This window comes from Macrotis lagotis, chromosome 1 (genome assembly GCF_037893015.1).
Source record: "Macrotis lagotis isolate mMagLag1 chromosome 1, bilby.v1.9.chrom.fasta, whole genome shotgun sequence".
Classification (NCBI taxonomy): domain Eukaryota; kingdom Metazoa; phylum Chordata; class Mammalia; order Peramelemorphia; family Peramelidae; genus Macrotis; species Macrotis lagotis.
This window is the reverse complement of record NC_133658.1, coordinates 359,857,433-359,884,341: the sequence shown is the minus strand read 5'-3', so window position 1 is coordinate 359,884,341 and position 26,909 is coordinate 359,857,433. Positions and strand designations below refer to the sequence as shown.

Below are 26,909 nucleotides of genomic sequence, written 5' to 3'. Positions count from 1 at the left end.
TCTTCATTGCCTGAAATGCTAGCTCCTGGTTTCAATAGATCATTTTTATCATATTAAAGATTCTTCTAATCCTAGTATAATAGGTACAATCCCTCCCCGCTTCAACCCATTCTTTGGTCAGGCAAGTGAAAGTGATGGAGATGGAATTCACTTCTTTTTACCTGCATTTCATAGGATTTCTTCAAGACAGAATATATTTGCCACCTCCCTTTGGAAAACGTTCATGGTACCTCTACTAATTACTGCTCTCATTATTTTGCAATTAACTTTTGTCTATACTTTGTATCCCTCAGTAGAAAGTTCCTTGAAGGGATTATTGTTTTTGTCTTTGAATCACCAGTGCCTAGCACAAGGGAAAGATATTCAGTAATGGACTGTAATTTAAATTTTAAAACTATTAGTCTATAAAAATCATGGCAGACATAGTCAAAATAAGGGGTAGTCAAAGTGGATAGACCCTGAAGTCACAACTTGCAGGGAACGGCTGTGGTATCAGGGATTTTTTTTTTTTTTGGTAAATTCTTTATTTATTAATATATTTTGTTTATACATCACTTAATTTCCATATGTAGTTTAAAAAAAGCAAACTATCCCTTATAAGAAATTTTAAATACATGGAGGTGGAAGAGCAGTTTGGCAAAGTCACCCAACACATCATCTATCTTGGAGAGCATATGCAATATTAGGGACCAGCAGTCTCTTCAAAGAAGGACAAGGTTCATTTTCTGAGTTGTTTTTCAAAGCCAAACTTGGTCTTTATAATTGCAGAGTGGTTAATTTCATTTTATTGTTCTTTCCATTTACAACATTGTCATCATTAGATATATTGTTTTCCAGATTCTGGTTATTTCTTGCTTAATTGTTATATGTTATTATGTGCTATTCTGAACCCTTCATTCCCTATGACAGAAATATTTCATTACATTCATGTATTATAATTTGTTCAGCGGTGGTAGTCATGCAAATTATAAACATATACATATAATTTCAAGTAAACATTTTAAACTAAAAAGTCTTACTATGGCATTTAGCTATTGATTTTTTTTAATTAGTTGGGTTTTTTTTTTTTGTTTGCAAGGCAGTGGGGTTAAGTGGCTTGCCCAAGGCCACACAGCTAGGTAATTATTGAGTGTCTGAGGTTGGATTTGAACCCAGGTACTCCTGACTCCAGGGCTGGTGCCCTATCCACTGTGCCACCTAGCCACCCCTAGCTATTGATTTTTGTGTTAGTTCAATTCTTACATTTCTGTGAAGGTTAAAAAAGCCCCTCATTACCTTTAGAAAGAGGAGGAAACTTTTTTTTAAAATATTGAATGAAATGTACATGAATGTCTTACACAATATCTAATTGCTTTGTTAGATATTACTTTTGTGTTTTGTAAAACTGTAGTAAATGGAATGTATTGTGATTGTTTATTTAAATGTGGATACCATATAAGGTATTTCTAACAATGTAAGGAATCTTATCTCTGTTAAGTATGTAAGTGGCCCATAACTTTATAATAACACAATATATCAGGACTTGTATACTTATACCATATATCTAACAGACACAATTCTTCCCCAAACTCCTCCATGTTCACTTAAAACATTTCATTTCTAAATTACTAGAGAATATGATTCTAGGGCGGCTAGGTAGCGCAGTGGATAAAGCACTGGCCCTGGAGTCAGGAGGACCTGGGTTCAAATTTTATCTCAGACACTTAATAATTACCTATTTGTGTGGCCTTGGGCAAGCCACTTAACTCCATTTGCCTTGCAAAAACAAAACAAAAACAAAAACAAAAAAAGAATATAATTCCAAATTGCTTTATCTTTGTTCAAAGAATGTAATTACTATTGTATTTCTGAAAATGACCCTTTGTTCAATAAACAGTCCAAAGACAAGAAAAAATGAAAGAGAGCCACTATTGAAGAGTTTGGGCTTTTTGAGACTAAAGAACACCATTATTAACTGCAGAGCCAGAGAAGCTAATGACAGTCAAAGTAAACAATAGAGTGGACCATTCCCTCACCTCTCTCTTTCTCTCTGATTACAAATAATCCAGGACTGTTTTGAGCAGCATTCTGAGTTGGGAAAGGGGGGCTACCTTTATATGGCATGAGCATATGTTATATAAATGTCGGTGTCTTAGCATGACCAGAGAAGAGCTAGAGACACCATAGCCTAAAGGGAACTGTGTTATGAGGCTTTGAGAGCAAAGGACTCCCATAAGAAGACAACCTTGAAAAAAAAGCCTAGGGAGAACATAAGGCATCGCAGAAGTTCTTGGGGAGCAGCAGAACGGTAATCAAACCAAAACAGCTCAAGATCTCAGGCTTCCGAGGTCCCTAGCATTTGATCTGAGATTTCCTGGAGAGCTCTGAATCTCAGACATCTAAGGAGATCTAACTCATGAAGTAAAGCCCAGATGTCACTCAGGGAATCCAAAAACAGATCAAACAAATGCCTTACTCAGAAGCAAAGGAAGGGAAGAAGCCTGGCCCTAGCATAAAGCTCTAATTCTAAAAATATAGATGAAGAGATTAATAAATGAAAGAAAACATTGACTGATGACTTACCCAAGTAATAATGGGCTTCCTGCTAATTAAAACAAGACCAAGCAGAAATCACTGACTCAATAACGGAAGAAATATTAGAATAAAAGCAAAAAATTGAAAAAAATAGAAGAAAATGTTAGATATCAATTATCAAAGCAACTGACTGGGGAAATAGGCTTAGGAGAGAGAGTTTAAGATACCTTGTATTCTGATAAAAGAAAATTATAAAGGACTTATGATACCATCCACATCCAGAGAAAGAACTGTAGTCTGAATGCAAACCAAAACATACTATTTTCCATTTTAAAAATTTGTTTTATGACTTATGTTTTTCCCTCTTCCCTCCACCATAAACATATGGAAGTATGTTATACATGTATAACCTATATCAGATTGTTTGCTGTCAAGGGGAGGGGGAGGGAAAGGAGGGAGAGAGAAAAATGTGAAACTCAAAATCTTGACAAAAAAATGAATGTTGAAAACTATCATTGCATGAAGTTGGAAAATATATACATTTTTATATTAAAAAAGATTATTATTCTCCCTTAAAACCAGTATTAAAAAATAAAAGAAGGGGGCAGCTAGGTGGTGTAGTGGATAGAGCACTGGCCCTGGAATCAGGCAGACCCAAGTCCAAATCTGGCCTCAGACACTTAAAAATAATTGGCTAGCTGTGTGACCCTGGGCAAGTCACTCTTAGCCCCATGATCTTAAATAAAAATAAAGAAAGAGGGGCAGCAAGGTGGCACAGTGGATAAATCACTGGCCCTGGAGTCAGTGTCTGCATAGATCTATTAGAACCAGTGTTAAATGAAGATAAAATCCACCAAAGACTTCCAACTGAAAAATAAAGAAACAATTCAAGTACCAAGATGCCACAATCAACATCACATAAGATCTAGCATCTGATACTATCGAACCAAAAGAAATTTTGGAAAACAATATTCTCAAAATAAGAGAGGTTTACTCCCCCAAATACCAAAATTTGCAAATCTGAATATAATCCCACGCAGGTCAAAAAATGGTCCTTTTGGTCAGAAGAAGGATTGTCAAACATATCTCTTTAAAAAACCTGAGCTGAGTAGGAACTTTGAAATACAAACACAAGAAACAAGAGAAAGCTAGAAAGGTAAATTGATTAAAGCAACTGGATAAAGCTGTATGATTATATAGTCTAATGGAGAATTGTGTCCCTTCAGAACCTTAATATCTTCAAAGAATATAGACAATATGTTCATTTGTTTTGCTTGACTATGAATATTTGTTAAAAAACGATTTTGTTTTTCTTTTTTTCTCCCCAATGGGGAAGACCACAGAACTGATATTGGATGGGGGTGGGAGAGTTGAATTGAAATAAATAAAAAATTGGTTGGCAGTGAACAGAGCACCAGCCCTGGAGTCAGGAGTACCTGAGTTCAAATGTGACCTCAGACACTTAATAATTACCTAGCTGTGTGGCCTTGGGCAAGCCACTTAACCCCATTTGCCTTACAAAACCCTAAATAATAAATAAATAAATAAATAAATAATCTATTAATTAATTAATAATGGGTGTTGAAGACACTATATAAGGAAAACAGTTCTTGGAAGTAAATTTTTTTGTAAGGGTTTAAATAAAAAAAGAGAAGAGAGATTAAAAGAGGAATACATTCATGAAGAGGAAGGAGATAGAATTTGCTGTTTCATATACTAGTGATATCTGTGTGTGTGTGTGTGTGTGTGTGTGTGTGTGTGTGTGTGTGTGTATAAGAAGAGTATTCCAGAATACAATATCAAGGAAAAGGTGGGACAGGAAGTGGACATGAGATGAACCTCACTCTTAGCTGAAATGGACAAAAAGTTTGAGCACGCACATAAACACACAAACACACAAAGACACAGAATTTGATATAGAAATACATCAAACACAACAGAGAAACAAGCAGAGATAGGTGATAGGATTTAAGAGGAAGTTTAATAATGCCAGGAGGGAATAGTCACAAATACAACAAACTATCGGGAAGGGGAAAGAGGGACTTTAAGGACTGCCTTAAATTTCTTCTTAGACAACTCTAGGATGGCTAACCACACTGTGGTTCATAAATATAATGGAATATTATTGAGCCATAAGAAATGATGAAAGAGATAGCTTCAGGTAATCCTGGGAAATATGAACTCATGCAAAATGGACAGAACCAAAAGAACAATTTGTAAAACATAGCAACATTACTGCAACTGAAACTCTGATTCATGCAATAATCAACCATTTTTCCAGAGAACCTGTAATAAAACATAATACCCACTATTCTGCCAGAGAGGTCCTGGACATAAAATGCAGAAAGAGATACACATTTATGGAGTTGGCCCCTATGTGGATTCATTTTGCTTGACCATGTTTAGCTATTAACAAGATAACAATTTTTTTTGTTTCTCTCCAACTATGTTTATTTGTTACAAAGGTTGATTTTTTCCCCCTTTCTTTCTCTCAAAATTTTTAATTGGAGGAGATGGGGAAGCTAGTAATAATGCTACCAACAAAAAAGAAGGCCATTGTAATATTTTTTAAAATATATAAAAAAGGAAAAGATAAAAATTCTATTAAAATAAAATACACAGAAGAGCAAAAAAGGAAACCTATAGACAAATATGACAGTTTTGAAAGTAATATGTGAATTTGATAATTTTTTAAATAAAATTATGAAATGGAGATTCAGTTTCATAAATAATTTGCCTTTTAAATACAAAAGTATTCACAGAAGCTCTTTTTGTAGTTGCAAATAATTGGAAGTTAAGGGGATACCCATCATTTGGGAATGGCTGAACAAATTGTGTCCCTCATGATTTCACAATCATACACAATTTGTTTAGCCATGGCTCCTGTTGATGGGTATCCCCTCAATTTCCAATTCTTTACCACTACTAAAAGAATTGATATAAATATTTTTTTAGGAAAGAGAAATATTTCTTAATATTTCTAGAAGAATGAAAAAAATATTTTTGAATATGCTTCTACACTCTTAATTGAATTTAACTTTGTTCAGTATCATCAATGCCACTCTTCCTTTTCTTGAGTTAGCAATTGCATGTTATATTTTGGTTCAACTTTTCCATATAAAGCTATGTAAGAGGGGCGGCTAGGTGGGACAGTGGATAGAGCACCAACCCTGGAGTCAGGAGTACCTAAGTTCAAATCCCACCTCAGACATTTAATTACCTAGCTGTGTGGCCTTGGGCAAGCCACTTAACCCCATTTACCTTGCAAAATCCTAAAAATACCCAAAACCAAAAAACCTAAAGCTATGTAAAAGCTTGACTAATACAGAAATATGTTAAGCGTGATTTTACATGTACAATATAAATGAGATTGTTTGCTTGCCATGGGAAGGGAAGAGAGTGTGAGAATTGTGGAACTTAAAGAGTTTGCAAAAGGATGAATATTGACTACTATCTTTGCGTATAATTGGAAAATAAGCAAAAAAATTTTTTTAAGCTGTGTAAGCCCTTCCTACATTATGTGTATTTGTTTTTTGTTGCTTTTCTATTTTTTTGTAACTTCAAACTGTGTTTATTTGGGGGATATTCTGTATTGGAAAACAAAATCGAGCCCACAGATCCCGACTTCAGGACACCTAGAATCGCTGTCCTTTAAAGGGTTAACCTGTGATTCCTAGATTGTAGGCAAATAGAAAATACATTTGGGTGATTCTCAGTTACTGTTGTGGAAAATAGGGAGCTAGATTGTGATGGTATTTTACCAGCCTAATGATAGGCTTACAGGAATGCAGTATACCACATTCAGCAGATTGACAATTTTGAAGTAGTTTGAAAAATTGTTTAACTTTTAGAGCTAAAAAAATATCCAGCTCACACTCTCAGAAGGACCCTTGAAGTTTATCTAATACTAATCCTTGCCTGTCTGATGGCCCCCTCTCTTTTTGATATTTCTAAATACTCACTGAACCAGCAGTTAGGGAAGTCTACTATATCTAGAGGCAACTCATTCTACTTTTGGACAGGTCTCATGCAGTTTCTGCATGCTTCTGCAGCTTCTACCTATTCTATGCTCTTGAGCCCAAGTAGAATAAATCTAATCCCAAACTATAACCCTTCAAATACTTAACAAGTAAGCTCTCCCTACTTTCATTTTTTTGTAATTTAATATTTATTCTCATTTTGTAAAAATTTTTTAATATACATTAATAAAATATTCTTGTTTAAGAGTAAATAAAGTATCCCCTCCCCTCAAAAAATATAGACTCACTTGAGTGATAAAGTAAAGGGGAGAGAAAAAAATTAAAATTAAAATTAAAAAAATAATAGTAATAATTATAGGTATGGCCAGGCTGCGCAGTGGACGGAGCACCAGCCTTGGAGCCAGGAGCCCCCGAGCCCATATCCAGCCCCATACACCCAACAATCACCCAGCTGAGTGACATGCAAGCTACCCCAATCCCACTGCCATGCATAAACCAAAAAAAGAAAAAAAAAGACATAAAATAAAATAGTAATAATAGTAGGGGTGGCTGGATGGCAGACAGAGCACTGGCCCTTGAGCCAGGAGCACCTGGGTCCAAATCCAGCCTCAGACACCCAACAAATCACCCTGATATGCGGCCCCACGCAGGCTACCCAGCCCCATTTGCCCTGAACCCCCCCCCCCCAAATAATAATAATTAAAAAAATGTGCTTCAGTCTGTGTTCCAGCACCACCAACTCTGTCGCAGGTTGTTGGGAGCCAGGGTCTCTAAGCTGTTTGACACAGTCGCAGCAAGAAGACTCAAGGCAGTCACACTGCCTGATGGAACAACATTTCCTTCTTCAATATATATAGGGATTTCATGCATACCAATATTTATAAGTTTATTATTGATTACAATATTTACTCATCCTAATACTGGAATGACTATAAAGGAAGGATTTCAGAAAAATTCCTTGAATAAAACAGATTGTAAACTCTGTCCAAATTTAACAGGACTGCCTCACCCTGAAGAATACAAAAGGCTTCAACATTATGAAATCTCTGGAAAATCCAGCACTGGGAATTCCAAGGAGATGCCAGAATATATACAGGGAAAACAGATACAAGATGGGTCAGATAGAATTCCAGAGAAATTAATAGTTTTGCCCCCCTTACCATATACAGGAATATATAAAAAAGATGGTGAAAAAATAGTACAGGTGACCAATATGTGAACTCCAGCAGCATTAGTTTCATGGGAAAGAATAAAAAAGCCACAGAAACTGTGGCTTCTACCAACTAGGCCAGAAAGAAAAATTGGTTATTGTAAGAGTTAACGGATGGGTGGATAAGCATAAAGACCCTCACTATAGACTGTTAAGGAAGTGTATCGAAAAACATTACCTGGGGCGGCTAGGTGGCACAGTGGATAAAGCACCAACCTTGGAGTCAGGAGTACCTGGGTTCAAATCTGGTCTCAGACACTTAATTCTATGTGGCCTTGGGCAAGCCATTTAACCCCATTTGCCTTGCAAAAACCTTAAAAAAAAAGAAAGAAAGAAAGAAAAACATTACCTACACAAAAAATATAAAAAACTTTCCATTAAAAGAATTGCTTAATTAATAATTTTAAATGAATTAAAAGAATTGCTTAATTAATAACTTTAAATGAATTAACAATTATACACTGTAGTAATAAATATGGTAACAGACAGGTTAAGGTCATCATGGTCTGAGTAGGGATAAGAAATTAATTAACTATATGATTATTACTTAAATTTGTAATCACATGATTAAAACTTGTAACCATATGAACTATATGATTGATGATGAAAATTGTACACTCTTGTAACCAAGGAAATGATCTCAGCTTGCTTGCTTGAAACATACATGATTCTGAAACTATAAAAATAAATCCAAGCAGCTGACAGCCTGTCAACCTGCTCCTGCCTATACCTACTTGTTGACTCAACTCATTTCGCCGACTCTATCCCTCCTGTCAGGTTCCAAGAACCCCGTGGAGGCTGGACCCCTGCAGCAGGTGGATCACATTCTTTATGGTAAGTCCATCACAAAAGTTACTTCCATATTTTTCCACCGTTGCCATTGCTGATCGCAACTCCCTCCTTTCGTATTTCTCCACTACCATGTACTATATTTTCTCTCTCCTTTCACTCTGACTCTGCTGTAGGGTAGCTGAGTGGCGCAGCAGACAGATCCCTGGTACTGGGGCCAAGAGGCCCTGAGCCCCCATAACACCCCTTAGGCCCAGCATCCACCTGGCCCTATAGTCCAGGACAGGCCATCCAATCCCAGCCCCTTGCAAGAAGTAAAAAAAAGAAAATGTGTTATATCTGACCACTCTCCCACCATGGTCCATCCTTTCCTCCATCACTCACATCACCCCCCCCTTCCCCCTGTCCCCCCCTTCTTACTCCAGATGTCTATATCCCATTGAATATATATACTGTTTCCTCTCCTAGCCACCTCTGATGAGAGCAAAGGTTCCCTCATTCCCCCTTGCCTTCCCCCCTTCCATATCATTGCATTAGCTCATTGTAATAAAAAAAAATCTTATGTGAAATATCTTGGACTATTCCCCCTCTCCTTTTTCTTTCTCCCACTCCACTTCCCTTTTTTCTATTGACTCCATTTTTACACCATATTTTATCTTCGAATTCAGCTTTCTCCTGTGCTTCATCTTATAAAAGCTCCCTCTACCTGCTCTATTAACTGAGAAGGTTCATATGAGTATTATCAGTGTCATTTTTCTATGCAGGAATACATGCAGTTCATCATCAAGTCCCTCATATTTTCCCCCTCTCCTCCAATCTCCATGCTTCACCTGAGTCCTGTATCTGAAGATTAAACCTTCTGTTCAACTCTGGCCATTCCAGCAGGAACATTTGAAATTCCCCTAGTTCATTGAAAGTCCATCTTTTTCCCTGGAAGAGGACATTCAGCCTTGATGGGTAGTTCATTCTTGGCTGCATTCTAAGCTCTTTTGCCTTCTGGTATATTATATTCCAAGCCCCACGAGCTTCCAATGTAGTTGCTGCTAAGTCCTGTGTGATCCTGACTGCAGCTCCACAATATTTGAACTGTGTCCTTCTGGCTGCTGGTAACATTTTCTCTTTGACTTGGGAGTTCTGGAACTTGGCTATAATATTCCTAGGGGTTGGTTTTTTGGGATCTCTTTCTCGGGGGGATCTGTGGATTCTCTCCATTTCTATTTTGCCCTCTGCTTCTAGAATATCAGGGTAATTTTCCTGTAGTAATTCTTTGAAAATGATGTCAAGGCTCTTTTCCTGATCATGACTTTCAGGTATTCCAATAATTTTTAAATTATCTTTCCTAACTCTGTCTTCCATATCAGTTGTTTTTTCAATGAGATGTTTCACATTTTCTTCTAATTTTTTTCATTCTTTTGGTTCTGAAGTATTGATTCCTGATTTCTGGTAAATTCATCAATCTCCCTGAGTTCTGTTCTTGTCTAAAGGATTTGTTTTCCTCAGAGAGCTTTCTTATCTTTTCCATCTGGCCAATTCTGCTTTTTAAAGCATTCTTCCCCTCAATAACGTTTTGAATTGTTTTATCCATTTGACCCAAGCTGGTTTTTAGCATGCTATTCTCTTCAGCATCTTTTTGGATTTCCTTGACTAAGCTGCTGACTTCATTTTCATGTTTTTCCTGCATCTCTCTCATTTCTTTTCCCAGTTTTTCTTCCAACTCCCTCATTTGATTTTCAAAGTCTTTTTTGAGCTCTATCATAGCCTGAGCCCAATTTCTGTTTTTCTTGGAGTCTTTAGATGCAGGAGCTTGTGCTTCCTCATCCTCAGACTAAGTGTTTTGATCCTTCTTGGGCTCATTTGCAAAATATTTCTCAATAGTCTTCTTTTTGTTTCTCTGCTTGCTCATTTTCCCAGCCTAAGCCTGTTTTGGGCATGCTTCCTGAGCTTTTGGGACACTCCCACAAGGGTCTCAATGTGTGAGCCTCTGTCCTCCTTTTCCTGGTCTGTGAATGACCATAAGCGCTCCCCTTTGCCACGGGGCTGAAGTGGGGGGCCCTGCTGTTCTGTGGGGGGGCCTAGACTGAAGGATCTGAATGTGGTCAGAACCCCAGAGTCCTGTTTCAGGGGCAGAGGACAGAGCTCTGCAGTCTCTCTCTCTTCACTTGCCTCCCTGGGTTCAATGGGCTCATGCCCTGGAGGCTCCTGCTTACTGGCTCCTCCTGCTTCTTTTGCCTGGATCAGGACTGCCTTGGCTATGTGCTGTTCACTGCTCGTTTTGTACCGAGGGCTGTGCTTCACGTGCTCGCTCTGGCAGAGGTCCCTGCTGTTCCCCCACTTTGTGCCTGGTGCTCCCCAGGGTGTAGCTCAGGAGACTCCCCCACTGCTGTGAGCCCCGGCTCCCAACCCCCTGGGGCTGCCTCCGGGAGGCTGAAGTTCTTCTTTCACTCTGGCGGGCCACCCCCAACCTCCTATCTTGTAAATGATATGTGATCTCCCCCAAAAAGCTGAGATTTTGCCCAAGGTCACATAATGACAGTTGGAATTTTAACACAGATACTGGCCTTTTATACAATCCCAAACTTCTACTCTTTTTTTTCCACTGGTTAAGATAAATTTCAATTTTGTGTGCATTGACTCATTTTTTGCCTAGTTATGTATGAGGGGACATGTACCAAATATTTCATTCTGAAAGACCAGCTCCTTTACTGCCTAATATTTTGAGATTCACTTTCCCTAGATTGGTACCTTTCATTATCCTAGTATTTTTTGCACCTGTCACCTGCCAGTTTTCTTCATGTTCCCCTCCCTACCCCCCACCCCCCAACACAAGCCTCTTTTCACAAAGCCTGTGTAAATAAGTTTGTTCTGGCCCAAAACTGTGAAGATCTCCCCCCCACCCCAGATTTGATTTTTTTTGGTGGGGGGAGTGGTCATTTTTGGCCTCTATCTCATCTCTTTTAACTAATGACCTCAAACTGTGACCTGGGAAAGATCTAGCTTTAAAGTCAGGGCCTCCACTGTGACCAGGGCCATCTTCAGTTATCCTGCATCTTTTGCCACTGGACTCAGTTCAAAAGCTTAGGCTGGTGACCATACAGCACCCTCTCACTTCATGTCATAGCATCACCTCCCTGAGGTCACAGGGCTTCAAGAAGTCAGAACAAATAACATGTGTATCATAGTAGGCACATGTGAAGGATGAATATAGTTGTGTGGCTACTGATGGCATCTAGGAATACTCATGCTAAAAAGCAAACTGGTTGGTTTCTTGCCCTTATCAGTGGCTAGTATAGGGATTTGTCTCTGTAATAGGAGTGCTCGTTGACCTGAATCTTCAAATCCAAGCACATTATAGTACCAAAGTCCAGTGTCAAAACAAGTCAATGGCCCAGAATGCAGCAGATAACCTTGGTATTTCATTGTCTAATCAAGCTCTAGGAGTTCCACAAATATTTTTGTTGGAATAAATTATTCTCAAGTGCCCATTTCTGGGGATGGGGGCAACTCTTTACATGCTTGGCTGGGAAGTCAGTAATCCCCCATTGGCTACCCTCCAAATCCAGAACCAGTCCTACCCAATTGTGGCTGCATCTGGAAGCCAGATGAATTGGTTGAGTTGGGCAAGCCCCCAGAGGTGCTAGCCCTGAGTACCCCACACACCCCATTTAATAGCTATAGCAGATGCTCTGGGGGTTTGGCTACTTCCAAGGTAGGTGAGTTAACCTTCCAACAAAGTCTCTCTCTTACCCTGCCAGGACCTTGGGGTCAAAGGCCTAATTTCCCCGAGTCTCCCATAATTTTGCCTTGGCCCAAAACACTCTTTGAGTTTCTTTCTGAAAACTAGATGAGCTGGCACTTTGGTAAAGCAAAGGGACTAGTGTGTATTTTTATAAAACCCATTTAAAATGTTGCCATTTAGGAGTCTAAGTTCAAATCTCATTACACTAAGGTACAAAAAACCTATGGTAAGAGGGAAGAAGGGAGCACATGAGAAACACCTGAATCTTCTTCTCAGACTTGGCTTAAAGTCAAGCTACACATACTCATACTTACAAAACATCTAACCTTTCTAGTATTAAAAGGTGAAAATGGGAGGGGGTGATGGAGAAAGGGAAGGGGAGTGGGGGAAAAAGGGGGAAATAACAAAAGGGAAGGGAAGGGAAAAAGGCAAAGGGGAAGGTGTGATATAGGAGGGCAAACACACTGAAGGGGTGGTATTCAGAAACAAAATACTAGGGAATATGGATAATGGGGGGAGGGGAAAAATACAAACAGGGAACATAGCATGGAGGGCAATGAAGAATTAGTAATCATAACTTTCAATGTGAATGGGATGAACTCTCCCTTAAAACGTAAGCAAAAAGGTTGGAGCAAAATATATTCTGCTTCAGCTAAAGTAAAAAAAAAGTCTTGAGTTCTGGGGCGGGGGGAGAGAGACACATTTGTGGAAATTTCTGACAATCTGTGTCCAAATATTTGTGCCCCTATCACTAACCCACCAGCCCCATCCCTCCCAACTTTTTTCAACACGTTCATCATGTGATTTTGTGCTTTATGGTCAAGAGGACAGGGATGTCCATGAGGGCAGGGTCTGTTTATCTACATTTTATATCTCCCCCAATAAGAAGGACTCCGTAAAGGCTGAATAATGTTTATTGAATGAATGGTGCTGAATATGGCAAAAGACAACATTAGTTCTCCACAAATTTAACTGAAGACTTGGTTACAAAGGTGAAAAGCTAAGACTACTTAAGTGCAAGAAAACTGACATGAACCAGAGATAAGGGAACATGGAAACAAAGAACTAGGAAAACCTACCCTTTTTTCCTTGTCTTCACTCCATTGTCACTCCCCTCCCCTTACAAAAAACTATTAGTGAAGGGATGTTTCCTCCCTTGAAACAATGACACAATCAATGGACAGAGGTGAGTGTGCTGGTGCTCTATGGTCTAAGCAAAAAGTGAACTGATATGGCTTCCAACATGACTGAACACAGAACTAAGAACCTTCACAAGAATAAGCTTAATTTTCCCCGAGAAGCTGGGACTGACAACAGGTCAGGTTACAGGACAGAAAAGTGAGTTGGGGTTCCTAGAGCAGGAATCCCTTATGGATGGGGTGGATGCTTGGAATACTGGATGGCATCAAGTGCGGCCCCAATGTCATAATTCTTGGTCTGCAGGAGTCTGGTGAGCCAGCCGCCCTCATCAGAGAAGCCCATGGACAGCATCTGGGAGAGGGATTCGATCAAACAGGGATCTGCTTCTACAAAAGACAAGAAAACTCATGAAGATGCCACCAAACTGAATTCCCAGGCTGGGTTAAGCTTTCTGCTAGGGACCCTGGTCACCAGTCCCTATGACATCCAGACTACTTGCAGCACCTGAAAGTATACTGTCTTACCTAGAATGTTTCCTGTATCCTAGGGGATGAAGCTATTTTTACCCAAACTTAGTAATACAAAGGACGGGACTTATTACAGCAGTCAGGAGAAGAGATGGCATGCCCAAAATAATGTGCTGAGGTGCACTTGCCTGGTGGAAGATGTGGGTATAGGGCAGCTTCCCTGAGCCCTGTGGGCCCCTCTTGAGAGTGGTCCATGGAGTTCAGACTATCTGTTTCTGGCATCTGTAGGGACTGCAGTTCTCCCGTGGAAGGATCCACTTCTTTTGAAGACAAGTGAGTCCAGTCATCATCTCCTCCTGAACTGCTACCAGCCTCTACCTGATCCTGTGAGGAGAGGCAAGAAACTATGATGACTAAAGCCTGAAGCTGGCCAGAACCCAAAGCTCCTTGGCTAGGATGTAAAGAAGCAGGAGACCTACTGTGGAACCAATAATTATCTTCACAGAATTTTATTCTGAGATGTTAACTTCACAGCTAGAGTTAGTTTTGGTTAAGTGACCAAATTATCCTAAAATGCTTACTAGAACAAATGCCTGAACTTCTAACACATGACAATTACTTAAGAGTATAAAAGCAAGCATTACGGAGGTGGTGGGCCCTGGCAGGATCAGACCTAGGTGGATGAACTTCTCAACTTACTTGGGATAGTGGGTTCTCATCCACTTGCATGGAAGACTCCACGATTACCTTCTCCATCTGCTCAGAAAGGGCCATCATTTCCATTTCAGAGGTCTGGATGCTTGCTTGGCTTTTGCTGGAGGAACTGCTTGACTGAAGACTACTCTTGTCCTCACTGTTGGATTGGGAGAAGGATGGAGTCACCTTGCTTCTTTTTCCACCATGTTCTACATCAATGTCAACATCAATACCTGAAAGACCAAGGAAGCAGCTTAGGACAGACTACAACTCATCCAGGAAGCTCAGACAGTAATGAGTTGACTTAATTCATGAGAATAAAGGATAGTCTAGAGGCACAAAGGAGATTTGTATTCTTGTTTACATCATTTCATTAATTAGTAAATGAATTTATTATCATTTATTAAGCATCTGGCACTAGGCTAGGAGACAGGTGGCAGTACCTAGAATTAAGACATGTAATTGAAAAAATGAAATATGAAAAGCTTATTTTCCTGACTTCCTGTTTGTCTGTTTCCTTACTTATAAAAGGAACTGGAAAATGACACAGCAAACTACTCCAGAATCTTTGTAAGAAATCCCAAATGAGGTCATGAAGGGACAAACAATTGAAATGACTCACCAAGGTTAAGTCTAAGGAGGAAAAAAGTTTAGTCTTTTTCTTCACTCAGGTGAAGAGCAAGGAACAATGTAAATACTTCTCTCCAGGACAAAGCAAAATAAAATATAGCAGACTTTTACAAAGTCTTACATTTCTCCTTCTCATCTACCTAACCCATATATAGGTTCTATGGATCACTCATACAAAAAGTGAACCTAAGCCATCTTCTCACCTTCAAATGAACTTTGGAATCTTCACAAGACTGATCATTTGTGAGTTAAGAGATTGGTTGGGACCTGGTCCTCAAGCTCTATTTCTAGCTTCCCTCAAAAGCTGTGAAACAAAGTACCATTGTACCATCTGACAGCCTAGTGACAGCTTCCAAGAGGCCTCTATCCACTGTGCCACCTAGCTGCCCCCTTACTCATTACAATAGTAATTCTAACATTTTAGAATCCCATAATAAATCTCCAAACTCCTAAGTAATATCTAAGATGATTCTCCTATCTGAAAAGGAAAATGATAAATGTTGGAGGGGATGTGGGGACACTACTGCACTGTTGATATAGCTGTGAACCGATCCAACTTTTCTGGAGAGTAATCTAGAACTATGCCCAAATGATTATACATCAGGGCAGACTCTTTGACCAAGCAATACCAATACTTTGTACCCCCCCCAAAGAGATAAAAAAAGGAGAAGGGACAAATATTTGTAGCAGCTTTTTTTTTGTGGTGATAAAGAATTGGAAATTGGGCAGTCCTAGCAATTGGGAAATGGTTGAACAAGTAGTGGCATATGATTGTGGTAGGGTACTGCTGAATTGTATTGTACTGACAAAGAGGATGCTCTCAGAAAAAGCTGTAAAGATATATATGAACTGATGCTAAGTGAAATGAGCAGAATCAGGAGAATATTGTATACAGTTAACAGGCAATACTGAATGATGATCAACCGTAAATGACTTAGCTATTCTCAGCAATAGCATGATCCAAGAAAATCAAAGGACTCATGCTGAAAAATGCTATTCTACTCCTACAGAAAGAACTGGATGTGTCTGAATACCGATCTATACCTTTGTTTCTTTCACAAAATGACCAGTATGTTTTACATGACTCCAAATGTATAACCTTTATCAGATTGCTTACCATCTCTGGGAGGAGAAAGAGAAAAATGTCCTACGTTCCCCCCCAGTAGGGTAAAGTCTAAAGTTTAAATAGAGGCTGGAGTTAAGGAGATCCAACTTTGAACCTTGCCTCAGATATTTGGTAACCATGTGATTCTGGACAGTTCTCTTAACTGTTTCAGTTCCTGCAACTGTAAAACTAAGATAATAGGAATATCTACCTTCCAGAGCTGTAGTGAGAATCAAATGAGGGAATACTCTGGTACAGAAGGTGCTGATTTAGTAAATGTTTTTTTCTTCCTTCTCATATAAAACTTATTATGTTTCTTATTAGTGCTCTCTTGGGGCCATTAGGCCTGGTTTTACAAGTCAGTGCTTGCCTATCAGGTTGAATATCATTTCCCTCTGAAGTTTGGTCTCTAAAGAAGATTCCTCTTCACTTGCCCTTTCAGTTAGGGTGACTCCAACTTGCCAGAAACCTTTCATTTTCTGAGATAATAAAACAGACCTTAACCTAACTTAATCTACAGCATGTCAGAAAAGACAGTCTTGTTTTCAGGGTCAGAAAAGCTGAGATTCAATCTTAGCTATTAAATTCTCTGGATGCTAGTTTCTGGTATGAAATGGAGGATTGAACTACATGACCTGAAAAGCCCCTTCTTCTCTAAATCTATTCTTATTCTGTTTCAGTGCCAATGGAAATGCCAAATCACTAAGTTAGAGTTTTGTCCTTGACTTCTATAGGTAGATGATAGAAGGTTCTGGTCTTCTGAAAAAATCAGTTACTGCCCAGGATTTCCAACATTTTCTAGGAAAAGACATGCATGATTTCGTAAGAACTGAAGTAACCAAAGAGTTACTTGATAAGCTTCCATTCCTTTCTACCTTATTTGGTCTTAGGTCAATCAAACTGCCTCAACTACTCAGACATAAATCCCAAAAATTTAAAATAAAGGTCACTTACCCAGAGGGCTAAGGGCAGCTGCCACACTTTCACCTACATTCTGTAGGAAGGTGACATTGGGGTCTGAGTCCTGTTGTGTACTAGCTGAAGCTTTAAAAACAAAAATCATTAAGAGCCAGTGAGTGAAAATGACTTGCATTCAATCCTATTTCCAGAAGACCATGAACTAGGTGAAATTCTTTTTCTCCCTTCCCCCCTTGCCCAATTAATTCATCTTCTTTGCCAAAGGCTTGCAATCTCAGGTAGGTTTTAGGAATATGATAATTCCAAAAGCAAAGCAAGTAGACATACCCATCTGACCTTGTTCTGCTCCTGGATTGGGGGGAGTTCCACCAGTTTGTGCCTGTGGAGCATTTGGATTCATGGGGTGAGGATCAACGAATCCCCATCCTGGCATCCACCCGAAAGGGGGGAAAGCCCCATGTCTCATCTTATGCAACCAACGTCGGCGAGAAAACCACTGAAAGAAATCAGTCACAGCCAGATTAGAGGGTTATTGTAATCCGCCCAAAATTGTTGGTACCCCCCTTACCACCTCAAAATTACTTTTCATATACTTTGAATATACTTATGTACATCATAACTCCCTTGAGAAATTATTATCTCCTAGAAGGTAGAAGCTATCTGTCTCTTATCTGTGTCCCCCAGCAGTTGGCATATAAGTACTTAATTACCTTTTACTGAATTGAATTGATTACATTTCTTTATGTATATCGTCTTATCTCCTCTATTAAGCTATCTTACTTTTTGTCTATCCCCATCTTCCGTAACGCCTAAGACATATCAAGTACTTAATGCCTACTGATCCTGACATATCTACAACCCCTAGTAGGGTACAGTCAACTGCCTTTCCCCACAAATGGTGGTATTCAGATAGCATTAGAAGAAAGGTGGAGGGTAGTGATGTACTCTTAAGGGTGGGGGGACAGGGGTGGTGATGTTCTCTTGAGGCCTCCTCTCCAGGATGCTGGTTTCTCACCTCAGGCAGGTGGGGGTGGAAGGGGTTCTGGAAGACAATCATGTTATGCTCTTTGTGAAGACCTTTGCCTTCACAGGTGCTGCAGAGGTCGTAGTCTGGGCAGATGCTACACTTGAAGCGACTCCCCACCACTGGTCCATTACAGCCATCACAGATCACATTGGGATGCACCATGTTTGGGGGGGGCATCTCCTGGGCACAAGGAGGACGATGCTCCCGCCTGCATTCCTTCTTCTCTAAAGGAGGAGAGGGAGAAAATGTTCAGCTTGCCACTTTAAGACACTAGCCATATAGCTTTTTGTTTTTTGCCACATGGCTTTGGCAGCTGGGGGGGGGGGGGAGAGAAGACCAAGTAAATCATTAATAAAGTGCAATATTCTCAATGCAGCAAGAGATGAGGAGGCTAGAGAAAACTCCAAAAACTTGTAAGACTGAAGCAAGATCAATACCTCCTAACAAACAATTGCTGAGCAATTTATAACAGTCTGACCTCAGAGAATGAGATTCTCTGCCCTCTTTGAAGAGGTTGGGGCAGGGGGGTAAGGAATACTACATACAATCAAGCCAGACTGAAAGTGCTAAAATGGTTTAAGCCTCACCATGAAGGTACTCACTTCTTATTTCAGTATAGACAGATGGATTATTTTCCCAAAAGAGTCCCTCCCCCTCACCTTTCCCCCAGGAGAAGAGTTCCAGGACATCCAGAGGCAGAGTGTTTGTGCCTTAGTAAAGAAGGCTTGGCAACTGGCTATTCAAAGCCTAAGGGAGCCTTCATTAACAGAGCTGCCTTTGGGTTTTAAAAAAGAAAAAGAGCCAAAAAGAGGAATTTTTTGAGACTTAAAATAGAAGAACCAAAAGAAATAAACTGGCTACCATTCCTATTAAAAATGAGTGAACAATAAGCAACTAGGTGGCCCAGTAGATAAAGCACTGGCCCTGGATTCAGGAGTACCTGAGTTCAAATCCAGTCTCAGACACTTAATAATTACTAGCTATGTGGCCTTAGACAAGCCACTTAACCCCATTGCTTTGCAAAAACTTAAGAGTGAACAATAAAGAAATTGTAGAGCAGGCAAAATGTCTCAAAGCAGTGACAGCTGTCTTTGTGATCACAAATAGCACCTGACTCACAGTCCCTTTCAAAGGAATTGGAGCCCAAGATCTATTTTTATATATGTGATTCCACCTCCAGGTCACTATCCTCAGATACCCTTACAGGTAATAATGATAACACCAAAAGAAATTACTACAACTTCAAGAATGCTTTAAAAAGATTTCAAAAAACCCTGGAAAGACTTGCGCGAACTGATATTGAGTGAAGTGAGCAGAACCAGGAAAACGTTTTAAATACTAACATATGTGTGTGACATGAGATGATCAACTAGGATGGTCTTAGTTCTTAACTATACAGCAAATCAAAGACAAATATAAAAAAACTTGTGATGGAAAATGTTATTGCACACCTGAGAAAGAACTATGGAGTCTGAATGCAGAACAAAGCACTGTTTTCCATTTAAAAGATGTTTTTATTTTCCCCTCTCCTCATGGATTTTTCTCCTTTAGTTATGATTTTTTCCACAACACATCTAATATAGAAATGTTTAGCCTCTATCAGATAACTCACTATCATAGGGAAGAGAGAAAAAAGTGAACTCAAAGATCTAACATAAAATGAATGTTGAAAACTATTACATATAAATGATTTAAAAAAAAAAAGAAAAGAGGGGGCAGCTAGGTAGCACAGTGGATAAAGCACTGGCCCTGTAGTCAGGAGTACCTGGGTTCAAATCTGATCTCAGACACTTAATTACCTAGCTGTGTGTGTCCTTAGGCAAGCCACCTAACCCCATTTGCCTTGCAGAAAAAAAAACCTAATTAAAAAGAAGCAGAGTTTTTCTCAAAGCACCCTTCACAAGATCAGTATTTCTTGAAAATATTAACCCCACTTTACAGATGAGGAGAGAAATGAGATCCAAGACTCTTCCCTGTTCAAAGCACAGCCTGTACTATTCCAACTGCCTGTAAGAAACTAGAACCCTGCTTCTAAAAAGCCCATTTTCACCTTTAATGTAAATCCGGAAAAGGTCATCCTTAATGTAGCGCATCCCCATGCTCAGTTCCTCATCAGTGGAGAAGGCAATCAGATCCCCATCTTCATCTAGAATTAAAAATATATAAAAATGAAATATAATTTAAGTCAATAGCTATATTTGTATAAGGTTTCCTATTTTCTGACTCTGCCTCCTGGTACTATCCTGCAGAAACTAGCTATTTATCTCAGTGTAACCAGAAGCAAGATAATGTGCTCTCCTCCATGTTAAGACTGTATGGGGGCAGCTAGGAAGCATAGTGGATAGAGCATCTGCCCTGGATTCAGGAGGACCTGAGTTCAAATCCAACATCAGACAATAATTGCCTAGCTGTGTGACCTTAGGCAAGTCACTTAATCGCAAATCCTTAAATTAAAAAAAAGATTATACCCATTCAATCCAGACACCCACCCAAATACTAAGCAAGATTGGATTTTCTTCCCATCTATGTCTTAAGGAAAAATTCCTCATTCTTGCTCTAGAGGTTGACAGTGCAGGGGAGGGGAAGACCAGGATGAGACACAAGTCTGGGAGTGCTGGGCCTGGGATCAGCAAGACTTGAGTTGAAACCTAGCCTCAGATATAAACTTGCTGTGTTGATCCTGGATAAGTCGCTTGCCTCCATTTCCCTCATCCATAAAATGAGGCTAATATCAGCATTTACCCTCCCAGGATTGGTCTGAGGATCAAATGAAATATTTGTGAAGTGCTTAATCCAATACTTGGGGCTTAATAAGAGATTTAGATTTCACTACCAAATACTCTATGAAGAATTCACTCCCTACCAGCAGGGAACCAGGGAGACTCTTAAGTGCTAGGGATACTAAAAAGGTAAAGACAGTCCCTGTCCTTGGGGAGCTTACTTCTAGATCTCCCTGCCTCAAGTCTCTTTCCTTGTAATGAATTTTGCCCGTAAGTGACTAGAACAATCTTCCTAAAGTACAGTTGTGGCCATAAGAGATCAGTGACAAATAAGGGGCAATATGGTTCTGTGGAAATGGTGCTAACTCAAGTTAGAAGATCTATACCACATCTCAGTTTCATCTTTTTAGAATGAGAAAACTCCTTTCTGAGGAAAATGATCATGAAATCAAACCTGGGTTTGGGTTTGACTCAATCTGAGACTTAAGAACTAGGATTAGAGTCACTCCCCTACTCAGGGCCACAAAGATTCCTACTTCCTATAGGTTTTTAATCTGTTAAACCATGGGGCCTTTACAAAGTCCATTCAACCCAACAACTATCTAAGCACCTATCAAAGATGATGATGTTTGACCTTTGTTCTTGAAGAACACCATGACAAGCACAGGATCTGGATTTGAGTGAGGAGTTGCTTTGCTAAGTAAGTCAACCTCACTTTCTTCTCCACAGCCATCTGGGTCCAGTGGCCAGATATGAAATCTGGCACAACTAGAAATGGTCCTAGATGAGAATCAATCTGGGTTAAGTGACTTGTCCAAGGTCAAATAGCTAGTGAGTATCAAGTGTCTGAAACTAGATTCAAATTCTCTCCTAACACCAATACAAAAAGGTCCAGCCCTCACATAGTTTATAGCATGGGAATAGAAAGAGAACGGGCAGGTTCAAACCAATTCCAGTTCAGCAGAGAGCTGACTTTGGAGCAAGAAGAATAACAACCAGCATTGATATGTATAAATCTTTCCTCTTTGTTGTCACAAACAACCCTTGGAGGTAGGTGCTAATTAATATCCCCATTTTATATACGAAGAAACCAAGACAGTGAGTTTAAAAGTGACTTGCCCAGGGCCACACAACCAGTAGGTATCTGTGGTCAAAAGTGAACTCCCAATTTTCTGGATTCCAAATCTAGGGTTTTATTCACTAGCTGCCTAAAGGAATCAGACTAGGCCAAGTTAGAATTTGAGGGGTTCCCCTCACAGACCTCACCTTCCTAAGAAAAGGTCAGAAGTGAGATGCTCTCCTCTACTACATTTTATAATTTCACTTATTTATAAACAGTGCCTGTGCTTCCTCTCCTTGACAGCTTAACAGTAGGGCTCCCAAGCTCATCATTTCACCAACACTGGTCTCTACAAAGACACTAATGATCTTAGTTGAACTTTTTCTAACTGGTCCTCCTTGACCTCTGCCCTTTGACACTGTCGATCACCTTCTCCTCCTGGATGTTCTCGAACTCTTTGAGGACACCACCCCCTTTCTGGGTTCTCCTAGCTCTCTGGTGTCCCCTCAGGGTCCTGTCCTGATCCTGCTCTCTCACCTCCCATAGATTTAATTACCATCTCGAATTTCATCATTCTGAAATCTCCAGATGCCTCTGGGAGATGCTGAACTGGATGTCCAGGAGACATTTTAAATTCAACTAGTCTAAAGCAGAAATCATCATCTCTTCCCCTAAACCCCGACCCTCATCTTCGTCCCATCTCTCAGCTCTCAGCCTGGGCGTCCTCCCGGACACCCCCTCCTCTCACTGCTCACGCCCAAGCTGTTGGTCCAGCCCCGATTTCACCTTGGCAACAGGAATCCAGCATGAGCCCTCCTCCCTGGCTCCTGCCTTCCTTTGGCCCAGAGTGGGGGCGGGGTGGGGAGTCCCTTCAGCACTGCTACCCCTCATTAGTGGGGGCACATCGGGTCACCCCCACCTGCCCCCCCGTCAGTCACCTGCAGCGGCTCCCTGCCCTGCAGGAGCAAATCCAGAAGGCCGCTTGGCATTCAGTGCCCAGGCCCTGCCTCTGCCTCCCTCCAAGTCCCATCTAAACCCCCCCTTCCCCAGGAGACGCCCCCAAACCCTCGGAACCCTGGGGTCTTCGTGATCCCGAACAAAGCAGGCACTGGGGGCGGGGCTCCACGTGCGGCGCATGCGCGCTGCGCTCCCTCGGCCAGGAAGCCCTCTGCGGGCAGGAGCGGCTCCGGGCTCGGGGCGCCGCCTCCTTCCAGCCTCCCCTCCCCGCCCCGGGGGGCGCGCCCAGGTCTCCGGGTTGGGGAGTCCAGACAGTTTGGGGGAGTCCTCGGGTCCGGAAAGGGCCCCGGGCTCCGGGGGCTTCTGGGGGGCGGGGCAGAGCCGGGCGGCCAGGCTGGGGGCGGGGCCCCTCCGAACCCTCCCGGGAGAAGAGCGGGGAGGCGGAGCCGGGGCGGGAGTGACAGGCCACGAGCCAATGGGCGCTCGCGCGTCCTCGGCACTTATGACGTCACCGCCACCTCACGCTGTTTGTCCCCATTTTCCGGGAGAAGAAACACGGGCGGCGCCTGGTCACGCGGGAGCCGGCGCGGGGGGCGGGGCCCGAGCTCCTTCCCCACGGGGAGCCTCGACGCCCGCTCCCCCCCGCCACGCCCAGTCACTCTTCTGGAAGCTTCGCTCGGCTTCCCTCCCCCGACACACCCTCCACCGCACGAGGCCCCCCCCCTCCCGCAGGGAAGCCCAGCCCCTCCCCCGCCACGCCCCTCCCCCACGGCGGGGCCAGCGCAGGCTTCCAAGATGGAGGCCCTCGAGGACCCTCCGAGTTCTGGAGCCCCCTCCCCCGCGGGTCTTCCGGGCCCTACGGACCGTCCCCAACGCCCCGCGCCCGCACTGCCCCCCGCGCCGGTGCCGACGCCGCCAGGCCCCGCAGCCGCGCTTCTGGCGGCCGGAGCAGACTCCTGGACGACCAGGCGGTGCCCCGCCGGCACCGAGGCGCCCGGCTTCCCGGGGGCCGCGCAGAGCCCGCCCCGGAGCTGCGGGCCCGGCCCCGGCCTGCGTCACAGCGCCCGTCAGCCCGGCCCCGCCCCGCCCCCCGCCGCACCTCGGTAGTAGGCCTGGAAGCCTCCGGGCCGCAGCGCCGGGAACACCTCGGCCACGCGCCGCAGCAGCGTCTCGCAGCGCCCCGGGCCGTCGAGCGCCTCCAGCGTGAAGCGCCGGATCTCCCGCGCCGCCTCCTCCTTGCCCATCAGGTAGGCCTTCACCACCAGGCGCCCCGGGGCCTCCGCGGCCATGGCTGAGGCGGCTGCGAGCGGTCGGAGCGGACGCGGGGCGGGAGCGGGCGAAGCGCGCCTGGAGCGGAGGGAGAACCTGTGCGGCCGGGCCGCCCCGCGCCCGCTCTTATACGCGCCGGCGCGCAGGCCCCGCCTCCTGGGCGGAGCTTCCGCCCGCCCCGCCCCCGCCCCGCTGCTCCGCGCCCCGAGCCCTGCGTGGGAAGATGGAGATTAAAGCTGCGAAAGCCCCGGAGTGGGGGCGGGGCGGCGGCCCCGAGGGGCCACGGTCCAGGGAGGAAGGGGCCAGTCCCGAAGTCGGGGGACAGTGCGTCCTCTCGCACGGGCCCCGGACCTCAGAGAAAAGTCATTTGACGTGGCCTTTTAACCCCCCCCCAGGAATGGGGGCTGCTGGGGGTCGGGGGCGTCAGGGGGCCCCGAGTTCTACGGCATGATGCCGTGTGACCCTGGGCACCCTGCCCTGCAGAAACAAAACCATAGTGGAGGGAGAGAATTAGGAGCCGTGAGTGCCCCTTCCCCTGGCACCCGGCCCGGGCATGCTGCTGCCCAGCTCCAGAGCCCAGGGGTTTCCCCGGCTTCGCCACAGCCCGCCCGACTGAGCATGACTCAGCAGCCTCCGGGCCGGACAGAGCTCCTCCGGGCCTCCGGGCCGGACAGAGCTCCTCCGGGCCTCCGGGCCGGACAGAGCTCCTCCGGGCCTCCGGGCCGGACAGAGCTCCTCCGGGCCTCCGGGCCGGACAGAGCTCCTCCGGGCCTCCGGGCCGGACAGAGCTCCTCCGGGCCTCCGGGCCGGACAGAGCTCCTCCGGGCCTCCGGGCCGGACAGAGCTCCTCCGGGCCTCCGGGCCGGACAGAGCTCCTCCGGGCCTCCGGGCCGGACAGAGCTCCTCCGGGCCTCCGGGCTTCGGGAACTTTCTCACGCCTAACCCCGCTAAGGCACCACGGAGAAGGCCGGCTTCAGAGCTCCTGTGGCTCGTCCGAACTGGGGATTAGGCCAGCACAAACTAGCCCAAGAAGAGTTGGGTAGAAGGGATGTGGATTGTGGATTTGTCTCTCCTGCTTGTTTGTGGATTCTTGGGCTTCCTCCAATTCCAAGAGCCACTTGATTGTCCCACCAAAATATAAATTAAAATATAATGCAAACAAAATACAAATTACACAGTATAGATATAATGAATACCAAATACAATATAAATTAAGATCAATTAATACCTAGCACTTAGCAAACGCTTAATAAAAGTTTATTGATTGAATGATTGATTCAATTTTGACCTAGTTAATTCCCAGGGTCTAACCACTATTGTTCCATTGTCTCCTGAGGGCTGTGGTACATAATAAGGATTTAGCCTTTCCTTCTTTTATTGTTGTTTCTGACTCTGTGACCTCATTTGGAAATGTCTTGGTAAATACCCTGGAATAGTTTTCTTCTCCGGTTCATTTTAGAGGTGAGGACACTGTGGTAAACAGGGTTAAGTGACTTGCCCAGCCAGGGTCACAAAGCTAGGGTCTGAGGCTAAATTTGAACTCAGGTATTCCTGACTTCCCGTTGGCGATCTATTGTGGCACCCAGCTGGGCTCCACAATTCTTTAAAATAATAGCTCAAGAAATAAGAAACTTCTCCCAACGCCCCCAGATTCTACTGCCCCACCCTCACAAAATTTACATTGTATTACTTTTGTTTATATTTTTAAGTGGACATACTACTCACCCACCCTACTTGAGGGCGGATCTGTTTCCTTTTTGCTTTTTTTATCCCCAATATGTAGCACAGTCTCAGGTCAATAATAAGACCTTAAAAAATGCCTTTTGAAGAAGTGATGATAGGTAGCTGTTTTTAGGGAATAAAACATGTTATTACCTGAATCTGGTGAGTCTCATTGCTCCAAGAGGGAAGAAGGTTTTGATTAGCATTGTCAGGGAGCATTGTCAGGCTTGTTTCACTCCAATCCAAAGAAAAATTGGATCATGGACTCATTTCTATGATTTTTTTTTTTAGTCACAGGGGGTAGGATTTTTCTCAGGTGGGTGGTAAATGGATAGAGCTTGTAGTCAGGAATTCCTGAGTCAACGCTGGCTTCTTGACAATTAATAGCTTCATTTAACCTCTACCCCAGTTTTCCTAATTGTAAAATGTGGATAATTAACAGCCCCTACCACCAAGGATTGTTGTGAGAATCAAATGAGAGTAGACTGATCTAAATTCTTACTCCCTGCAGGTTCTCCTCGCTTTCTTCTAGTCCTCCCCTCAGGAAGTTTATCAAATGGGACATGTTTACCAAGATTAAGTCCATATCTCTCTCCTACTCAGTTAACTCTAGTGGTGGCCTATTAAATCTAGCTTCAAGTCTAAACGAATTTAGATCTTAAAAACCCTCACCCTGGCTCTCTTTCCCAATTCAGGACATTAACTTCTCTTCCTAACACCCTATATGGTGATCCATCCAAACTGGCCTTTACTCCATTTCCCCTCTCCTCAATTTTTGCCCATTCTGAATCCCATATTCATCTCTGCCATACTCCCAACTTATCTCTGCCTCATGGACCTTCTTATTTCCCTAGAAGCTCAGTATAAACATCAGACAGCACCTCTTGGAAGAAGCCTTTCCTAATCCCTCCAAGCAGCAAGTGCCTCCCCTGGAATGACTTCCTATATACTTTTATATGTGCTTGAATC

The 26,909-nt window shown here is 42.9% G+C and overlaps 1 protein-coding gene across 4 annotated transcripts; it reads right to left on the bottom strand.

The window, feature by feature from the left end:
- Window positions 1–13,125: 13,125 nt before the first annotated feature.
- Window positions 13,126–24,319, bottom strand: LOC141505903 (sequestosome-1-like). 4 transcript variants are annotated; one of them, XM_074212185.1, is made up of 8 exons: window positions 24,049–24,319; window positions 20,263–20,358; window positions 18,201–18,436; window positions 17,522–17,681; window positions 17,222–17,311; window positions 14,536–14,765; window positions 14,025–14,220; window positions 13,126–13,755 (listed from the first exon to the last, which is right to left on the bottom strand). In XM_074212185.1, exons 1-8 carry the CDS (start codon window positions 24,236–24,238, stop codon window positions 13,598–13,600), a joined length of 1,356 nt encoding a protein of 451 aa, XP_074068286.1. In that variant the 5' UTR covers window positions 24,239–24,319; the 3' UTR covers window positions 13,126–13,597. The 4 variants fall into 4 exon arrangements, with proteins under 4 accessions (XP_074068286.1, XP_074068287.1, XP_074068285.1 ...); XM_074212186.1 differs by having other exon boundaries at window positions 14,584–14,765; window positions 17,513–17,681; window positions 24,049–24,318; XM_074212184.1 differs by having other exon boundaries at window positions 17,513–17,681; window positions 24,049–24,317.
- Window positions 24,320–26,909: the final 2,590 nt, after the last annotated feature.

What these genes read in the sequence shown, in the direction of transcription:
- LOC141505903 (XM_074212184.1), bottom strand. Translation starts at nt 24,238, where the DNA reads ATGGCCGCGGAGGCCCCGGGGCGCCTGGTGGTGAAGGCCTACCTGATG. An exon ending in TCCACCCCCACCTGCCTGAG is followed by an intron (nt 17,682 to 18,200) that starts GTGAGAAACCAG and finishes GATTTCTTTCAG; the next exon opens with TGGTTTTCTCGCCGACGTTG. An exon ending in AGCTGCCCTTAGCCCTCTGG is followed by an intron (nt 14,766 to 17,221) that starts GTAAGTGACCTT and finishes TTGGTCTTTCAG; the next exon opens with GTATTGATGTTGACATTGAT.